Here is a 19,916-nt window from a genome sequence, read left to right as displayed (position 1 = left end):
CAAAGCTGTTAATTTTCTTGTGCCATCAGTTGATTTTTGTTGTTTGTGTTTGCTGTTTGCGCATTAATACATCAAGGATTGCAGCCTTGCCTGATCACGGAAAGGAGAGTTGTGCTGCTCTTGCTCCCAGGCTCCCTTGGTTTGTGCTCTGATGTTACTCACAGCGGTGCAGGTTAGTGATGACTACCACGTGGATGTGTGTTCCTCAGCAATACAGTCAACACTAAAAAATTCTTTGTATAGAGAGCAGCAAAGCTTTCTGAATAACCTTAGTCATCTGTAAACCAGCCAGATCCACCATTCTGAAATTTAGAGAAAAATTTTGAGCTTTATTATCCAACTGACATTTTGAGACTTATCATTGGAAGTTCCCTCCATTGCAATGCATGAATAGTATATAATCTAGTTTTTCCATGGGTATTTCTTCAATGGATTATTCAAAGAACCAACAGATTTGGCTGTTTCACAGAGCTCTGCAGAGCAAGGATCTTCTTTTCATTAACATCTGCAGATTTTATGGCATGGGAGTAAGATTGTTTCAGTTATACTTGTTTAACTCCAGCTATGCTGAAAGTGGCCTTTCTCTTCATAATTTGGTAGGATACATCTGTTTTCAGCCAAAAAGAGGATATGGAAAGCCATATGGAAAGGAGGAAAAAAAAAAATCAACCAGATTTGCCTTAAGGTTTGGTCCAAGTCTTGTGTCATTTTTTACTTTGTCTGAGCTGGTTTGCCTGTTTGCAGTAATTAGCTGGCTAGCAGAGGTGGAACAGCGTGGACTGGAAAGCCTTATTTTATTGGTCCCTTTTCCTCAATTTTCAATCTTATTACACGTCAGGTCAGAAGAAAAAGATTCTGAACGTTTGCACTTTGTGTCTTCTTTATACAGTTTGTCATAAATATCCTAAAGCTTTGTGAAACAGCTGCAAAAAACCTAGAACAGAAAGGACAGAGATAGGAAAAACCAATAACTGAGCAATAAAAAGCAATCTGATTTTCGTTTTAAACTTGGGTCAGCTCGGGGTCAAGCTGCTTTACCCATCCCTCTGGGCAGCATGAGGTCTCCTGATACTTTTGCATGGATTTGCAAAAGTTGCCAGATTCTTTGTGTTTGCTGCTGGGCTGGATGGGATCACCAGGAAGGCAATGAGCTGTATAATTTATGTTGGAATGTCAGCATCTGAACAGGCGTAAAATTACAACTCGTTATCGTGGGCTGAGGAGCAAGATCTTGGGTTTCTTGGACAGTCGCGGTCATCTTTCGGTGAGGCTGCTTTTGGGGACTACTGAAAAGCTTTACCTGGTGGAGTGAGGCTGCCTCGTTATTTCAGCACCAGAATCCAGCAGAGAATGTGCTGTCCTTGTTCCCAAAAGGACTGGCTGGTCTTTCTCTTCCTGAGCACAGCTGTTGTGTTAAATTTATTCTGCCCAGATTTTTGTCGCTTGGAAACTGTCTATGTGCGGCAGCTGGCACCTCCCGTGTCAGGGATTTCTGCTGACCCACTGTACAGCACCAGCCGAAGGAAAGGGCGGTGTTACGCTGGGAAAGGGGGAAGAAGCAAACTCCAAACTTTGTGTTCAACCTCCCTTCAAAAGCGGGGATGCTGGGGTGTACCTGGGGAGACTGACTGATCGCTGGTGCTTGTGCTTGGATGCTGGGGCAGCCCCGGGTGGGGGGGCGAGGAGGGTTGTAAAGCATTCCCCGTGCAGGGTGTATTGTTCCTCCGGAGACACAGCCTGACCTTTGGTGGGACCTGACTCGCGGGGCTGAATGGAGTGGCTGTGCAAAAGCGATCCCGAATAAACCTGGGGGAGGGGGAGGGATGCCAGGCGCTTGAGAGCATGGGGTCAGCCCCACGGCAGGTCCAGCCTGCAGCCCCAGCCCTGCCCGGTGCAGATTTGGGATCTGCCTGCTGTACTGATGCTAAATTCGTTAAAGACTTCCAAAAAAAAAAAAAAAAAGCCTGTTTTAGCTTATTCACTTGCCTAATGCACAACCGAACTCAGAACTAAGGGAACTGTGCAGGGATGCGTGTTGATGTGCTGTGGGAGGTGTGATGTTGGCCACGGGAGAGATGTATTTGGAAGCCCACAGTTGCTGTGTCAAGGGCCAGACACACCTGAAGGGGATGCCCACGGATGTGAAAGAGCTGCAGTCTGTTCTTTCTCTCTTGTGAGCTTATATTCTTCACCCTTTTCCTCACAGAGAGCAGCTGGATGTGAACAGGGCCAGCACCTGCTTGTCCTTGCAGGAGAATCACCTGCCAGAGGCACCAGCCCTTACACTACAGTTGTATCCAAGGCCTGGCATGCAAAAAATGAGTCCCAGGTGTCTGGAATGACTTCTGATATTAGTCTGTGTGTGTGTCCCTTTGCACAGGGTGGAAGGTAGCCCTCAGGAACACATCAGAAAAAAACTCCAGCTCTAGGGTGCAGAATAACTGGGGGCCCTACAAGCATCAAACAGCCTCCCCATCGCTCTGCCAAACCTACAAAGGTAGTTTTCCTCGTAGTCCAGCCATCGCTGGGCTTTTCATAGGAAAAGGCTAAGTAATTTCATGTAAATCTTTCACAGCTTGGAGGTATTTACTTTGTTTGCAAAGTCTTTCTTTCGCTGCTGGATTTGTGCCACCAATTTGTGTCAGGCATAGGCAGAGCACAATGAGAGGTTTCCTTAAATTTGTTGGCGTGGCTTCTGGCAAAAGCCAGAAAAACACAGTTAGTGATCAGATTTGGGTAAGTTTTCTTAAAAAGTATTCACCCAGTGAGCTAGCTATTGAAGTCAGGCAAAGATGAAGCATTTCAGGAAAAAAAAAAAAAGCAGCATTCAATGGAGGAAAAAAGCATTAATGCAGGAATCAACAGAGAAGAGGGAGTTTGTCCTAACTTGTCCTGGTTAGCCTGGCACAGCAGCAATGGTCTTTCCCAAGTCCACTGTGTTCGTAGCGATACAGCCACAGTGAGCAAGTAACACAAAATCTTGCCTTCCTGCCGCCAAAAGCAGTAGTGGTATTGCTGTGGCTGAAAGAAAACAGGGTGGAAAGGAAAGCTTACTGGTTTTGGTAGTCTCCCCCACTGAACGTGTCTTATAACCCTGGTGGGGAAAGAAGCAGGTAGAAAATCCCTCTACTGCTACCCAGAGAGGGATTTTTATTTTGTAATAGTCACTCTGCCAAAAAAAATAGGTGATCCCTTGAGCACTGTTGGAATCATGTTCTCACTGCTAGGCTGAAGCTCGGAGTAAACCTGTAGCGTGGTATGATGGGCATCTTGGGAGCTACAACGCGGGAGTAGATAGTGACTTTGCTCCATTCCTGAAGGCACTTGGTGGTGTGTGGGTGGAGGGAACAAACCTCCCTTGGCAACAGAGCCTGGAGAGGTGCTGGAAGGAGGGTGCTGGATAAGGGCACCTACTTGCCAGCACCTGCCTGGCTGCTGCTCTGCCTCTGTGTCCTCTTTCTGCTGGTCTTGGTGACCCACGGGAGAGGGACAAGATGGCCATATGCTGTTGTTCTGACAAAACGTGTCAAAACTTGTGCTAGATCAATAACAAGTGTGGTGGGTTGAGCTGGGATGGATGCCAGGTACCCACCAAAGCCGCTCTATCATTCCCCTTCCTCAACCAAGAATAAAGTTTCAGAGGTTGCACGGCCTTTGACCTTGTTTGAGTCCTAATCTTGCTCTTGGGATCATATTGAAACCTCCCCCAATATTGGATCGGGACAATCATTCCCCTTCCTCAACTGGACAGGGGAGGGAGAATATAACTAATGACTTGCAAGTCAAGAGCAGGACAGTTTAATAAGGCAAAAGTGAAGGAAAACAGAAGATTTTATTCTCTACTTCCCATCAGCAGGCAATGTCCAGCCACTTCCCAGGAAGCAGGGATTCAGTACGCACAGCAGAAGACAAACATAAAAACAAAGGCTCCCCCCTTCTCCCTCCTTTCCCTGCGCTCTGCTGGCTGAGCAGACGTCATGTGGTGTGGAATATCCCTTTGGTCAGCCTGGGTCAGCTGTCCCGGCTGCGTCCCCGCCCAAGAGCTTGCCCACCCGCAGGCTACTGGTGGGGGAGTGGGTGTTGGAGAGAGCCTTGGTGCTGTGCCAGCACTGCCAGCAGCACCCAAAACACGCATGCCTTATCAACGCCTTCCTAGCTACCAGTGCAAAGCAACTGCGAGGGCTGCTACAGGGAAAAATTAGCTCCGTCTCAGCCAGACCCAATACAAGAAGACTTCACTGATTTTTATGAAGCCCTTTATTTTTTGTCTTAAGGCTTATAAAAACTGTTACTCAAAACCAAAGTGTTTAAAACTTTACATATGTACAATACAAGAAATAAATTATGCTTTAAGTCATACAAAAACCACAATATACAAATAGGGCTTTGAAACCACTCTAAGCATGGCACGGTGACAAGTCACAGATACTTACCAAAGGCTTCAGTTATTGAAGCCTTTGCATAAAACCGTGGAAAAAAAAAAATCCCCAAATGTGCTTGCTTTGGTTGGATTGAAGCTCTACAAAAACTCAAAGAATTGCAGGCCTCAGAAGGACTTGCTAAGTCTTCAGAACTCAGTGCACCATCCGTCAACACTATTTTTTGAGATTGCCTTTCTGCACGTCAAAAGTTTAAGAGCTGTTACACCAAGTCTCCTTCTAAAAAGAAAAAAAAAAAGAAAATAAATCTAGTTCACCTCTGACAAGGTCCGCTCTGCTGTAGCAAACAGGACAGCTATAGAGTCTGTCCAACTCAGAGCAAAGCCAAGTTCACCCAGCACCAAGGAATCCAACCGGGATGTTGTGGCAATGAGGGTAGGCTGTCATCTGTTTGGCTCAGTTAAATATTCTGCACAAAAATAAGGTCTTAATTTATGCACTGGTACTACAACAGCATCTGAACAGAGGCGAACACATTCTCAGTAGTTAAAAGGAGTGGTGCAAAGCTCTCCTGAAGCAGTACAGTTCATTACCTTCCTCCTCCCCTACAGTCAGTAGAAGGGCAGCTGTCATTTGCCTCTTACAAAGGGATCCACACGTGGGACGGGGCAGTCTCGCTGCAGACACCCACTGGGGAGCAAGAGGCAGCTGCCAACACCACCACCCACCGTCTGCACCGTGTTCTGCCCTAGGTACAGGGAGGATGGAGTACTACCTTCTTATAAGGTAATACACAGAGATTTCAGCATCAGACAGACACAGAACAGACTACTTTTAAGGCAAGCAAAGGACAACTTGAAGTTAAGTGGCATTGTGCTTATCCCCACCCCTCCCCTAAACATCCCCATACACTTGACCTATGCTGGTCTCATCTTCCCACAGCCCACAGTGCTACTGGACCCACAGGAACTCCTATGCTAGATGCTAATTTTTTCTTGGCAGCTCTGTCACCAACAGGCTGATGGGCAGTTAGCATGGTTATCCTCTCAACTCCACTGGCAGGCAGACCAGAAGATCATTGCTGAGGTCTAAATCTGTGAAGATCTCATCTGTAGTCCTGGTTAATGGGAGCAGGGCAGGAAATGCAGCGTGTAACAGGTCAAGATAAGGTTAAATGCACAAACCAGGCTTCCTGGGGAAGGGAAAATGTAGTTTTAGTTATTCTAGGTCTAGGACCACAGTTCATCAATAGCTTCTCAGTTTCTTGCATCTGATCCAAAATGTTTTGTCCTGAAGAGCTAGTTGCTTTAAGTGCTACCAAGCCACATTTTCACCAGAGCATCTTGCCACCTGTGTGGTCTTCATGCATACAGGTTGCTCTGCTGTGAGTCTTTAGAGAAGTCTTCAGAGTGAATTTGATACAGATCTGGGAAAAGCAGAGAGGAAAAAAAAAAAAAATCTAGTTAAACACAGACATTAAGAGGAATAATAAAGAAGTCCTAACAAACTCTGGGACACTAAGAACAGGTTTAGACAGTACAGGTTGGTATTTTATTCTGTCAAAGCAGCACTTTGCCCAGTAACTACTCAATGAGAGCCTGAAGCAGACATTATGCACACAAGTAGGCTACAACCAGAAATTACACGTCTTGATGCTAGACTCTGCCTGTTCAGATCCATTCAGGGTGGACAGATGTTTGCAGACTCAGTCTCCAAGCAGGGAACTGTAATCGTCCAGTGACTTGGCAGGAATGGAGAGCTGAACAGCAAGTAATTGCTCATGATCTCTGGGAGGAAGGATAGTTTCCTAGAAACCATAGCACGTTGGAGCTCAGATTTGCTCCTCTGCCTCACGCAAAAGCTGTACTCCCAACGACTAGCAGGAAGGGCACATCTGCCAGCAATTCTGTTTTATGGAGGTTATTGAGTAGCATATCAAAACAGTCTTTTATTGTACCTGCAGGAATATTTACTTGATCTTTCAAGGCTTGTGGCAGAGCAACAAGTTTTTGCACAGGGGTTTCATTCACAGAATTGTTTGCTACTGTGTGGAGCACAGCTTGCTGGTTTCTGCCAGACCTGGAACAGTACCAGCTCACATTTCTGAGCTGAGCTCAGCCGTCCAAGAGAGCTGTGCAAAGCACGACTTCCACAGGACTTTGCTAGCCCTAACAAGCACTTTGTTTCCAGATTAGAAGTGACAAAGCTCTAGGTTTACAAATTGAAGTTTAAGAGAGCCCAAAAGGCTGGGCTTCATCTGAAGGAGACTATCATTTAGTCAAATGAACAGGGAATTCATTAAAAACATGACTAGAGGCAGCCTGAAGCAATTAAGCTGTCACTGCTGGGACCAGACTTACTGGAAGTCATGCTCTGAGGACTGATCCTAGGTGTCTGGAAAGTCCCCCAGAAGTTAAGCAGGGCTGAGATGCTCTGGCAACAGCTGAGTCTGCTCTCTCCTGAACCAGAGGAGATTAGCATAGCCAGAGATGAAGTGGTAGGAGTCAGCACTGTAATACCATGGTAAGTCCTCAGCTGTGTCTTGCTCATGCAGTTGAGCTCAAACTTTAACCAAGAGATTTCTTGGAAGCTCAAGATCTTCTACCAGGCTGAAACAATTGTTAAGGCAATCCCCCACACTCCAGTTTTCCTCTGTTTTACAGGGCAGTTAATAGATGCCTCTAATTATCTCTCTATTATCGCATGGATCTTGGGTATTGGTAGCACCTCATTTTTAGCATCTATCAGAATAGCAAGCAGACAAATTCTTTAGGCCCAAGGATTGTGTTAAATCAATTTGCTAGTAAGCATGCAAAGGAGAAAGATGACAAACCAAGATCAGAAGTGAGGATAACATCACCTAGTTGGTAATAGTTAAGGCATACATGAAAATTAAGTCTAATACCTGGGAATCTTGGGTTAGAATTTATTAACTTTTTTGAAAGAAAAAGAGGTTCCAGCCTAAACAAAAAAGAAAAGACTCCACTCATCCCAGCAGAGCCACATACATCAGACAGGATTTTTCTTAGCTGATTTTCCCTACCTTTTTTGCCATTCCTCCGTGCACTTCACAAACCAGAGCTCTTTACCAGGAGATATACGGGTTAGCTGGGAATCCTCCACACAGAAAGCAAACCTAGGAGGAGGAATCAGAAGTCCAGAGAAGGTACCTGTTGTCTCCATGATTAGCAAATAACATGTAATATGGATTGCAGCCAGTTCTAGGACAAGTTATTTGATTTGACATCCTTCCTGTGCAGCATCGTGGTACACCATGAGCCTGATAAATGGCTCCTTTAGTTCCTATGTTAATATTTTATTTGGGGATCTTTGCTTCTACTACCCATGTTTCATCAATTGCGGAAACTAGGATGCAGAATACCTTACAGATGATAAGTGATGCTTATTTAAAGCTCTGAGAAATGTGGGAAATTGTCAGTATCAACTGCTGTTCTTTGACAGATCTGGGTTAGCTTTAGCACAACAAGAGCTGGGAGTGCAAGTGCTACGTGCTTGGCAGCTTTGCTTCTTGTTGGTTGCTCAGGCAGCTTTCCAGTTACAGAGATCTCAGAAGGGGCAATATAGTGCTTAAGGAGTTGATGTCACTGCGTTACTAGCTGCAGTTTTAGGTCTAGCTGCTTGTGCCAAACCAGCACATTATGCCTGCAAATAATAGCTATGCCCACCTATGTTTCAGTATTTTTGGTGCTGTCAGTACTTTAATCCTTCAGGTACTGTCTAAACCACCTTGAAGTGGGCTAATTTAGTCCCCAAGGGCAGGCAAGACAGTGTCATACTATCTAAATAAAGCAAAAAGAACATCCCAGATCTGATCTGTAGTAACTACTTTTGCTTAAAGCCTAGTTTGCAACCTCACGCTGGCAAGTAACCCACTCTCCTGCACTATGAGGGAGCATTACCTGGCGACACTAAAAATGAAAGACAGCTTAGGATACCAGCTAAGTTCAAAACCCCAGCTTTTCTTGCTAGATTCTGAATATTTCTTCTTTTGATTGAAGTTTCCAGTCAGCTCACATGCAGTCTAACACAATTATTACCTCTGTTGAGTTTCCCCAGATTTCACACGTATACGTCTGATATGCAGTTCCTGGGAAGACTTCACCGGCCGATACCAGTAGCTCTTCAGCTCTTTCCACAGATCATACCATGACTGAGATGTTCCCTCCCAGGTGAGCTTTATTTTTAAAAGTTCACCCATGTCCTCTTCAGTATAGACCAGGAAGGTATTAGTAGCATTTAGGCCAATTTGATCAAGCCTGAAAAACAAGCAGAGACTCAACATTTCTTCCTTATGGAAGCATGCCAGGTGCTCATTCATTCCATGCAAGAAGTTAAACAGAGCCCTTTGCAGCTTATCAAGTGCTCCACGTTCAACTGTCACCAGTTAACTACTGATTAAACTAAAGAAAGTGAGCTTGGATAGCTGGTTCAATACAATGCATCACGTATTTGGCTCAGCTGTCCTTCCATAGCTTAAAGGTGAATTTCATGCCTTGTGTTTCTTCTGGGAGAGGCTAAAGGAGGTCAACAAAAGACCTCCAGAGATACAGGTGCTTTCAGACCATATCCAAATGGTAGAAGGGAAAAGCAAAACAAAGTACTTCAGCAAGGAGCCGTGAAGGCTTTTAGGTAGAGGACTGGGCACATCAAATTGCTTTTTCAGCAATAAATAATTAAATTACACAATGAAAAGTTTTTTGAATGGTGATGGAGTGAGGCTGCTGGGCTCAGGTGCCATGCTAGTGTTACCAGAGGGAAAAGAATGATGCCACTTTGTCTCATCCCAGTGGCCTTCTTAGGCAAACACAACAGGCCAGTTTACTTACATTTCTAAAGAGAGAGGTTCAGAGTCTCCATTGGTGCCATGAAGGGTGACGGAGAAAGTGGGATCAGCCTCTCCCAAGTTCTTGTAGCTGAAGACATGCATTTTCATCTGGTAGTGGTAGACTGGAAAGAAAGAATGAACTTTGTTGAGACACAACATTGCTCAGCATCGCTCTTTGTGAAATAGTGTTGGCTGGCAAAGGCTACACCCTTTCATTATTGAGACATCACTGATCACTTTTTCCTGCCCTTACTGATTACAAAGTTGACATTTACACAACAGCAGCAGCAGGTCCACTCTGGGGAGGACTCCCCAAACCTTACACTGCTCTAAGGTTGGGGTGGTCTGGCAAATATGACGTGTAAACTGTAGTTCTGCCCAAAAGGCAGAGTGTCCTTATGGCCAGAGTCCTGTTGATTGTTTTACATAGAGGGAGGAGCACACTAATGCCACAGGACAGCAACGCAGCCAGGAAACAGCAAAAGACTAATTCCTGGTGCTGTGCTGCTCTGAGGTGATGCTACTCTTCCACCTCTACATCTTTCCCAACACTGACTCTGGGAGTCTGCTCTTAGAGGTGAGACTATGCTCTCTCTAAGAGGGGAAGCGTACCTTTGAACGGCATGTCAGCTCTTGTTTTTAAGTACATCTTGCTGTTTCTTTTGTTCCGTATTTTCCTGGCGTTGTAGCCAATGCCGTTGCAGCGGTTCTTCCGGCAGCTCAGGCAGATGCCCTTCTTGAAGCGACTGGAATCGGTGCATTGAAAGGCAAAGCTTTGTTTATCTTGGTTCACAAGGGAGTCCACGAAGAGGTGCACAGACCGCTCGTGTTCACATTTCACGACTTCACCAATTGCTAGAGAAGCAGGGTTGTAAGGGATACATTTTAAATATTTGTCACTCCAGCAGATGGTAAGATATAGTAAGCTATGCCTACTTGTAGCCCAACTTGAGTTGACTATGGCCAAACGTGAACATTTTTCAAACGATATCAATTCAAGAGGCTAGTGGAAGACACTTGAAGAGGACTGTTCACTTAATCGCTACCATAAAGAGAGCTTTAAAGAAGATTCTAGGTCCAGCGTAAGACAACCGTAGTTTATGATCAGGTGTTAGAGTGAGAACATGCTACTTCAGAATTAAAAGCAGGTCTAGTTTATAGCAACTATCTGCAGCAGTACAGGCAGCTTAGAAGGAAAAAAGAGTTTTCAGTGCTGTTGTAAATCAGATCATCCCCCAGCATCAACCTAAGTCTATTTGTGAGGAGTCTATGGTGACCAGAGGCAAAATATGTAATGAGAACTTACTCCCATAGGCAATTGCTCCCAAGACATCGCTTAAACCACAGCCAGGCTGGAAGTCTCCCCCATTGGGGTAGATGTCAACATGACCTACAGGCATCTGGATCCCAATGCTAACACCTAGTGTTTCCCTTGTGTAGGTGTGAAGGACATCCACAAAGTTAGCATCATCAGGGGAGAGGCGCTTGCTAGGGTCCACTCCTTCAAACATTGGGCCAGCCGGATCCAAGCCTGGTGTTAAGAGACAGTATGCAAAATGCCAGGTAAGAAATTGGGTTATTTCATACAGAATAGACCCAGGAGCCTGCTGCTAGCAGTCCTCCTAACCAGGTGCTACACAGACAGTCTCTGCCCCATTGCTGATACTGTCCCCCAAGATCTCTTCACCATGGGCTCACTGAGGGAACAAAGATGTCCCATACCATTTCTGGTATAATACAACCCAAGAGTAGCACCAGTCTGCTCTACAGCGATGGCTTCAGCTTGCCTGCTGGAAACAAGGAGCCTTTGCTAGGTGCCAGTGAAGAGAGACTTCAAGAGGTAGCAGATGACTGAACACCAGAAGAGGTCTAGCACCCACAGAGACTGCTGGTAGCCAAAGCTGCCTGGCAACATTCAGTCTATTTTCAGGCTGGACTTATGGAGGGCTAATACAAGTTTAAGCAGCAGCCACGTAATAATCCCTGCTTCTGAGATCCCATAATGGGTTTGGGATGTTCTGTTAATCGCTGAGCATCACCCCCAACCTGAAGCTGTGCTCCTGAGCCATTCCCGTTGACTGTTAGGTGATTTTCCTTCTTAACTAAATACAGGTATTTATTGCTAGGCTCTGTGGAATTCTCACCAGTGCCATGTTTAAGCACCTAATGCAACCCCTTGTACCATACCCTAAGTTCTCACATGTTGAAATCAGCTTTCCTCTGGAGTCAGAAGCACTCTCCAAGATATTTTCAGAATAAGAGGTTGGGGTTTGGGGTTGGTTTTTTTTTTTTTTGACCAAACATCCCATGGGACAAACTGCACCCAATAGCTCTCACTTCCATTAGTTTATGAGCTATAATTACAAAAACAGCATCACTCAGAGGTTTAGGATTTGGGTAGTAAGAGCTTGAGCTGGGCTTGTTTTGAGCCCACATTCAACTTCAAATATACTCAAGATCAGGTTGTCCTCTGAAAGGTTTTCATTAAGCCCCTCCTACATTTGGGGTTCAAAATTAAGATACTTTCTCATGTGAAGAGACCCATGCTCCCCACTGCCACTGCAGGTAGGAAACGTGTCATTTCTGAATGAGCAAGCCCAAATCAACATCGCAGCAACACAGGAAACGAGACTCTTCGGGGAAACTCTCTGCTGCTACAGAAAAGTAAGAGACTGCTAAAAAAGCCACTTGCCTGTAATTCTGCCTATTGTCCCACGGACGTGGTTACCAGCAAAGCCGGCAACGTGGGCACCCAGGCTGTACCCGATCAGGTGGACGTTCTCAAGCTGGAAGAGTGGGTTCTCCTGCAAGGAAAAAAGATATGATAACGTTTTTCAGAGCATGTGGCACTGCTCCTATCTGCAGGACTGAAGTCCAATTCTACGCAGAGACTGGAGGGAGGGGGCAGACAGGCATGCTTCGCTCTTTATTTCATCATGACAAGACAAGTTGAACGGTTTGGATGGCACTTGTGGTTTGCCCCCTGTCACAATACCATTTCAACCCCCGTGATGATATTCTTTGTTTAAGCAGCATCTGGAGCAGCCTACCCCCCAGGGAGCTGCCAGCAGACCTCAGGACTGGCCGTGGACTCGAGTGTAACACTGTGGGTCTTTTCCTTGTTCTTTTCCACCCTCCTGCCGAGCCAACACTGACTTTGAATGCCCAACTCCTGCGTTCATGTTGCTCAGACAGGTGGAAGGACTCCTAAACCTGAAGCCCACTACACCATCCCTGATCCGAGCACCCTGCAAAGCTGCGTCTCCCAGGAAAGCGCCGCAGCACTTGCTCACGCAAGGGCTGAGCACAGCGCCTGAGCTACGAGCCATCCCAAGCCTCAGGGGTGGGATTACACCAGAGCCTTCCCCACTTATGAGCCTCGGAGCCGGTGTGTGCCCTGTTCCCTTGTGCAACAGTCCCTCACGGAGGGTTACAACAGAGACCGTTCTTAACTCGTGTTACCTGTAACCAGTCAAGCAGCCTCGCTATGCTTTTTCCAACGATCCGCGTGTTGTTCACAGCATCGGTGTAGAGCTGGTGGGCGAGTGGAAGCCAATCCACCACGACCACGTTGGCATCCTTTTCCCTCTCCTGAAGAGCGGATACCAAGCTGCCCAGCCAGGTTTCGAACATGCCACTCATCTAGAAAGAGATTCAGGTGTTAGTTTCCAGCTCGCAGGGCCACGATTACACATTCACAGTTATTTGCATCCATTTACATATTCTGCTCCAGCTGTAAGCTCCTCTGCAAACCCCACTACCTCTCAGCGCTACACTAATGGTGTTAAGTAAAACAGGTTTTGAGAGACTCTGGATGTAATTAGCCACCTTGCCTTTTAAGGCGGGGGGGGAGAGGCATTCATTACCTTATCGCTCTTTTTCTCAAGTGTTTCAGAAATTCTGATGGATTGCAAAATTATTTTCCAGCCCTGGCACTGCTGTTTGCATAAGCCCTGGTAGAGGTTTTAAGTCCCCTGGTGCCACATGCTCAGCCACATCAAATGCAGAAGAAAAAAAGCTTGATCAGGTCTGCCTGCCCTCTGTTTCTTTATCGAGGAGACCGCATAGCAGAAGTGAAGGCTGGGGACACACTGGTAAAATTACAGAAAGTCTGTATGGGTGTCAAGCCCAATGCCACCTTCACAGTGGTCAGTTAGTTGGATTTTAGGGAAAAATCTCAAGCTCCATTTATGACATTCACATTATAGAGATATGAAGTGATCTTGAGTGGTTGTGAATGAGTTGGGTGATTTCACAGTATGACCCCACCATCACCTTGCTCCGGAGACCTCAGGTGCAGCTACTGAGAGGCCACAGTGCTCTCAAAACATGAGAATTTGTCCCAGATCCCATATTCTAGAGACACAGACCATGTAGAGGGCGGTTTGCTCTCTGAACCCTGAGCATCACCGAGAGCCGCGCGGGACCCTCCGTACTTACCGTCCAGCCGTGAATGATGAGGAAGGTTTTGGCTGTCACGTTGAACCCGCAGTCCTCCAAACAGCGGCGGTGGCCGATGGCGAGCGCGCAACCGTCCTCTTCGGTGTCCGGAGAGCGGCGGAGGTTGAACTTCACCTGTGGCTTCGCCGCCGGCACACGCGTGTCCTCCCGCAGCTCGGCGGCATCTGCAAACGGGCGGGAGGAGGGAGAAGGTTCAGCAAAACCCCGGCCTCGCCCGGGAGAGGGGAACCTGCTCCCAGGGCACCCCCCGACCCCCCGTGGGCCCGCGATCGCCCACCCACCTCCTCCTCCTCCTCCTTCCAGCCGCGCAACGTCCGCGGCGCACAAAGTGACGCCGGCGCAGAGCAGGAGGACGAGCCCTCTCATCGCTCGGACGGACGGACGGACGGAGGGAGGGAGGGACGGACGGACGGCAGCGGGGCTCGGCGGGGCGGCGGGGCGCTTTAAGGGGCTTCGCGGGGTGGTGCTCGTGGCCCGATGGGGCCGGCCCTGGGCTACCATTGGTCACGCCCTCCCCGAACGTCAGGGGGGCGTCAACGGGGGCGTGGCGGGGCGTGGCGCGGCGCTCACGCGTGGGGTGGCGGGGGGGCGGCCCGCGGGAAGGGTCCGCGGGAGGTGGGAAGGGGATGGGAGGGGATGGGGGGGAGCCGTGTCACCACCACGCGGAGGTGTTTGCGAGGGTTGAGCCCGCCCGGGTGGTCACGGGTGGGTGCCCAGCGCTGTTACCCCGAGGGGCAGCGGGTCGGGCGGCCCCGCCGAGGGTCGTTTCTCGCGTGGGACAAGGGGAAAGGGTTGGGGCGGGGGGCGGCAGGGCGCTCCCCGGCTGCGCCCACGGGGTCGGCGCTAGCGTGGGTCTGCGGTTTCCAGCTCCACCCGTGGGAACCCCCTGGCTCTTTGCCACTCGGGGTGCTCCAGACCCCACGGGCACAAGGTACCAGCCGAAAGGCATCACCCACTCACAGCCCATCGGCTTCTGCAGTCGCGTTAGCAACCCGTTGTGAAAAAATAACCATTTATGCCCACTTTTTTCTTGCCCTTTTTTCTTTTTTTGCCGGTTACTGATCCACAAGAAGAGATTTTATTCTGTTGCTGTCTGCCACATGCGGTGTACAGAGAAGAGGTGATGCTCCGGGACACATGGCTTTCCTGGTCTCTTTTCCTTCCCCTTCCTCTGCCCCGTGGCTCTTTCCCTTTCCCTCCAAACTCACAGCGGAAAGCGAGGAGGAGGCACCGGGGTCTGTGGTTACGAAAATGGCAGGAAAAAGGTGCAGGCAAGCGATGGGCAGATAGGAGGAGAAAAAGATGGAGGCCTAAAACCAGTCAGTAGCAAGGGAGGGAAATAATGGAAAATCAGGTATGGGAATTGCTTTAGCCCTCACTAGTGGATATTGATGGAGAGAATTAATCAGACTTTCCAGCAGTACTTTCCCAGGGTGCTGAGTTCCTACCACGCACCCCTACGAGCCTTGCTCAACCCAGCCAGCTCCTGACTCCATGTGGGTTGGCAGCTGGTCTAAGTGATCGTTGTAGGTCCCTTCCAATTGAAATGTTCTGTTCTATTCTATTCTATTCTATTCTATTCTATTCTATTCTATTCTATTCTATTCTATTCTATTCTATTCCTAATCCTATTTCTATTCTACTCAGTTTTCTCATAGCTCTTGTACACGCAGTAGGTTGTGGCTGGGGACTGCTGCTCTTCTCTCAGGGCTGGTTCCCAGAACCTCTTCATTTCTGACTCCGCAGAGTAAGTACATGTTCCAGGAGCTATTCGAGCACCTCGTGTTTCAGGAGGCTGGAGATGACGCCAGCTGCGTCTCCCCGGGGAGCGTGGGTTTGAGCAGAGTGTCCTGGGGATGCAGCCTCTCCCCCGCAGCTGTGTGGTCCCTCTTGAGGAGCAGCATCCTGACAGCAGGATGGCCTAAAAAAGAAAGGACAGAGGTTTCTCAGCTTCTGGCCCATGACTGGACTTACTCCTGCAGGAAATGAATCAGCTGAGCCTCATCACCAAATGCTTCATCATTTAAAAAAATTCCTGGTGGCAACAAAACCCTGCCAGACCCCCAGTCACTGTGACATCTTCCCATTCTTTCTCCCATGCCTTTGCATTCAGCTGTTGCCTCCTGCCATTGTAAAGCTGTGACGGGTGGGGACATGTCCTCCTTTTGTCTGTGTAACACCAGGCTCCAGGAGGGGGGTCCTGCTCTTCGCCTCTGGTTTCCAAGAATGACAGTAGCAGTGAGAATAGCTTAGCAACAGCAAGGAAGAAGTGCATCAAAATAATTCCTGGCTGCTCTGGCCAAAAGGTGATGATCATCCGGGGAGATGCTCCGGAGCAGTTGTGGTGGGCATTGTATCAATGCAGAGAGTGTGGTTCTGCACTGACCTCTCTGTAACCCTGATGGCCTGCAGGGAAGAAGGCTCCCACCCAGAGCTGCTTGGAAAATAACAGTTCGTTAAGCCAAATAATTTTAAGGAGAAATTCCTAGTTTTGATTAGTTTTTCACTAGGAAAGATTTCATGGCTCCCAGATGGAACTCCTGGATATTGTAGTAAGTAATAAATAATAAACCAGGGTAAAATGGATAATAATCCACTTTAAAAGAGCAGGAAGCTCAACATTTATGGCACCTGTAGGGACGTTGCAGGCTTTATCCCAGCAGCTGGTGTGAGCGGAGTGATGCCCGGGGAGATAGTGGCTGTTCTTGGAGACATCTTTCTGGCTCTCCCATTCTCTCCATCCCCACTGTGAATTCCTAAAGATCTCAGTTCAGTCCAAAAGCAGAACAGGAATGTTTTTGAAATCATGAACATTTCTATAGGAAATAGAAAAATATCCCACTTGTCTTAAGTGACAGGCTCTTTGCAGCGGGTGCTGGGTGGCTGAGGCCGAGGCTGGTTTGTTCTTCAGCACCAAACGTGGCGAGTCAGAGCAGAGCCATGAGATGTGGAGGCAGAAAGGACATGAGAGGAGTTAAGCTTTCTTAGTAGCTAAAAGCTAAAATCATGACATGTAAATTAATATGCCAAATGGTCTGGGGTTTGCTGGTGATCTCGGGGAGGATTAGACAGGTTTTTCATCAGCACCATTTAATTTGAGAGGTTTCCATGCACCCAGCAATGCCACTTCCATATGAGCAGAATATCTCAGACCCGGGTTATGGTCAGTGTCTTCTGCAGGAGCTCGGCATCTCTGATAAAAACAGGCTGTCGCCATTCTGCTCAAGGAAACCGAAGTCAGGAGCCTTTTGCAAAATAATTGCCCTGTCTTTAAAATTGGCATGCTGACACCTCCTTTCCTTGCAGAAATCGCAGCAAGGAGTATGAATGAACCGCAGCATCGGAGAGCTGAGCATTAAGGGAAAAGGGAAAATCCTTCAGCATCACTTGACCTCTTTAAAGACCTGCAGAGGTAGAGTAATTCTGGTGTGAGCGGCTCTGGAGATCACAAGGAAAATAAAAAGCACCACAGTGGGCGAACGGAGCTGCTGACATTCCATGCCACGTACTCCCAGGAAGTGGAAAGAGCAGCAGAGAGAGTGTTTTGCTGCCCAGGGCAGGGTATCACCGCCTCGGTGAGTGGCTGCAGGAGGGATTTGCACAGTACTCCCACCGCTAAGAGCGCATCCCCTCACATTCACACGGCTAGGAAAGCTCTTGGCTCGAGTGACCCCTCCTGATGGGGAAAAATTGCGGCTCTTGGGTTCGTGGGGTGCTTGTTACTGAAAGCAATGGCACAACAACGAGAGTCAAAGATGCTCCTCTTAAGGATTGATCATTTGCACAAGCAAAGAATAATTTAATCGCTTTAGGTCAGCTATTCAGTGCCAGGGAGTGATTGTCGCTATTCTGCAGGTTTTAAATTCCACATATAGAAATCTGAGAGTGCTTTACACACCTTCCATTCTTGCCATCTGTTTTTTCTCTGTTTTTATTCTTTTTCTTCAATGAAAGAGAGAGTAGGATTTGTAGGAGAGGAAGAGAAGTGGAAAGACAGAAATTGTTCTCTTTTTTTTTTTTTTTTTTAAGTTATAAAACCTTTCTTCTATTCAATTATAAAACACAGCCCAGGCAGTAGAATTTAATGGGATTGGTGTTAGTTTCCTTCTTGGCTCCTTCTGCCTAATTTGTTTCTGAGATGATGGGGCAGGAGGGGTAGAGATGGGGCTGGAGAACAAAGTGGGAGAGGGAGGGGCTGCTTGGATGTCAGCATCCTCAGGGTGCATCAAGCTGGGGCGAAGGCCAGGGGAGGCCCCCACACTGACAGAGCTGACTGCACCCCAAAGGGTGTGCGGCAGCTCTGTGGTGAAATAACATCCCGGGTTAATCCCTGCATCACCCTGCGCCTGCTCAGCCCAGAACTTCTTGGTTTGTCATCATCCCATCACGCCACCAATTATTTTATACTTAGCACTTACTGCAGAGGGGGGAGATACCGCTTATGTGGCACAGCTTCTACTCTGGATATTTTTGTTCTGTGGGCATCAAACTGGGGTGAAAACAGGTCGTGGTGTCTTTGTTTGGCAGCCACTCCTTACCCTGCATAATCTCTCCTCCCCTCCTCAGCCTTTCAAAAACAGCCCGTCTATGAACATGCTTTGTAGGACCAATACTTCATATCCCTTTGCTTACAGAGAAGGCTAATCTCCATCAGGTTATGAAATCAGCTCACATGCTTCAGTGGCATTACCCACTATTGATATCCCCATTCGATCCCCGTTGAGCTCTCTTTGTTGGAGGTAACCCCTTCTCTTACTTCTTCTAAGCTGATTTCTTAGGCCGCATCATTCAAGTCCCACATCCCCATGGTATTTAGATGTAGTAAAAATGACTGAGGGGAAAATAAATGGCAGCCAGCGAGCCAACTAAACTGTCTGACTATTAATGGTCCTGTTAGTTGCAAATTTACTTTACCACAAAGCCCCCAGCATGTAATCCTTAGATGAATGCCTTTGATTGTGAGGGAATATTTACAGCTGACCCTGCCAGCAGTCTGCAAACCTGCAATGGGCCTCCTGTCCCACATTAAATCCGCTGGCATCTGTTCCTGGGTTCTTATCAAGCACATGCTCTGTTGGTGCAGTGTTTGGGCTGTAGCGCTCGTGGATACGGTGGGCCTTGATGAATAAATCCCCGCATTCCTGCGAAATGCTAATTCTTGTGAACATTGTCACACAGGGAGGAACGTTACAGTTTGTACCTGCCTCTGGGCATCACCATCCACAGGGAGGTTTCCAGAAGGCTTTGATCCCCGCCGGCTGCCCCCTCCCCACGGCAGGTCTGTGGTCCTGCTGCTGGACCACCCTTCACCAAAGACAAACTTCTTCTTGGCCTCTCTTTGTTGTGCCATTTTCCCAGACATGCCTGAGTGATGCGAAGTGATTTTTACGACGATTTTTACCTCTTTTCCCCCCTGCCCATGCCTCGCATTAGTCCCCCAGCTGCCTGATTGAGCGTGTTGTTCTTGCAGAGACCCTCAGGTGATCTTATGCCATCTCCAGCCACCGCAGAGCTGCGCAGGAGCAGAGGCTGAAGGCCAGCGAGAGCTCAGCGCGTCCTGACGCCTATTCCCCGTGTCCAAGCGGACAAGTGCAATTCAACGGCTTGTCATTCCCAACACGTCCTGTGGTACGTGAGATGGATCCAGACCGCTGGGCTGCTTTGTGTTGGACAGAAGACCCAGTGGTGGGTGGTGGGCCTGCTCCATCCACTCTGCAGACAAGGATGTCTTTTAGGTCTGTGCCGAGGAATGATGTATATTTTCTCTCTTCTTACGCCTTTACCCAAAGCCCATACTTTTCCACCCAAGCTGTATGAATGCTGAGCATGTTTGGGCTTGAACATGGACATGGAGCCAAGCCCAGTGGCAATGCAGAGGTGTCAGGGATGGCCAGGGGGATGTTTGCTTCTTCTCCTTTCTGAGGTCCTGTTTTGGTGAGGGACTTGAGAAATATCTCAGAAGTCTGTGAGCACTTGACCCTTCAGATGGTGGATGTTGAGCCCCCAGCGGCGCTTCTGCTTTAACTCTCCTGCATCCAGCAAAAGGAAGAGATTAAAAAAACCAATAAATCACTAACACTTCTCCCCTGCCTTTTTTTGTCAGTGGAGCATGGAGCTGCTAGAGAGTCCGGAGAGGAGTTTGGGGGGTGGTGATTTGGTTTAGGGATTGCTTTAATGTGTGTATCCTTATCCACATGCTTTTTCTTCAAATCTGCAGGAATATTTGGCCC

The 19,916-nt window shown here is 47.9% G+C and overlaps 1 protein-coding gene across 1 annotated transcript; it reads right to left on the bottom strand.

Moving 5' to 3' along the window:
• Window positions 1-4,239: 4,239 nt before the first annotated feature.
• On the bottom strand, window positions 4,240-14,163 carry LIPG (lipase G, endothelial type). Its single transcript, XM_074812939.1, has 10 exons — window positions 13,968-14,163; window positions 13,666-13,850; window positions 12,688-12,867; window positions 11,918-12,029; window positions 10,532-10,756; window positions 9,838-10,080; window positions 9,227-9,347; window positions 8,438-8,656; window positions 7,423-7,515; window positions 4,240-5,805 (listed from the first exon to the last, which is right to left on the bottom strand). The coding sequence occupies exons 1-10, from the start codon at window positions 14,050-14,052 to the stop codon at window positions 5,784-5,786; spliced, it is 1,485 nt and encodes a 494-aa protein (XP_074669040.1). The 5' UTR covers window positions 14,053-14,163; the 3' UTR covers window positions 4,240-5,783.
• Window positions 14,164-19,916: the final 5,753 nt, after the last annotated feature.

This window comes from Strix aluco, chromosome Z, assembly GCF_031877795.1.
Source record: "Strix aluco isolate bStrAlu1 chromosome Z, bStrAlu1.hap1, whole genome shotgun sequence".
Classification (NCBI taxonomy): domain Eukaryota; kingdom Metazoa; phylum Chordata; class Aves; order Strigiformes; family Strigidae; genus Strix; species Strix aluco.
The sequence above is the reverse complement of the archived record's forward strand: the minus strand, read 5'-3'. Positions and strand labels throughout refer to the sequence as shown.

What these genes read in the sequence shown, in the direction of transcription:
- LIPG (XM_074812939.1), bottom strand. Translation starts at nt 14,052, where the DNA reads ATGAGAGGGCTCGTCCTCCTGCTCTGCGCCGGCGTCACTTTGTGCGCC. An exon ending in TCTGGGGAAACTCAACAGAG is followed by an intron (nt 7,516 to 8,437) that starts GTAATAATTGTG and finishes TCCTCCTCCTAG; the next exon opens with GTTTGCTTTCTGTGTGGAGG. An exon ending in ACGGAGGAATGGCAAAAAAG is followed by an intron (nt 5,806 to 7,422) that starts GTAGGGAAAATC and finishes TGCTTTTCCCAG; the next exon opens with ATCTGTATCAAATTCACTCT.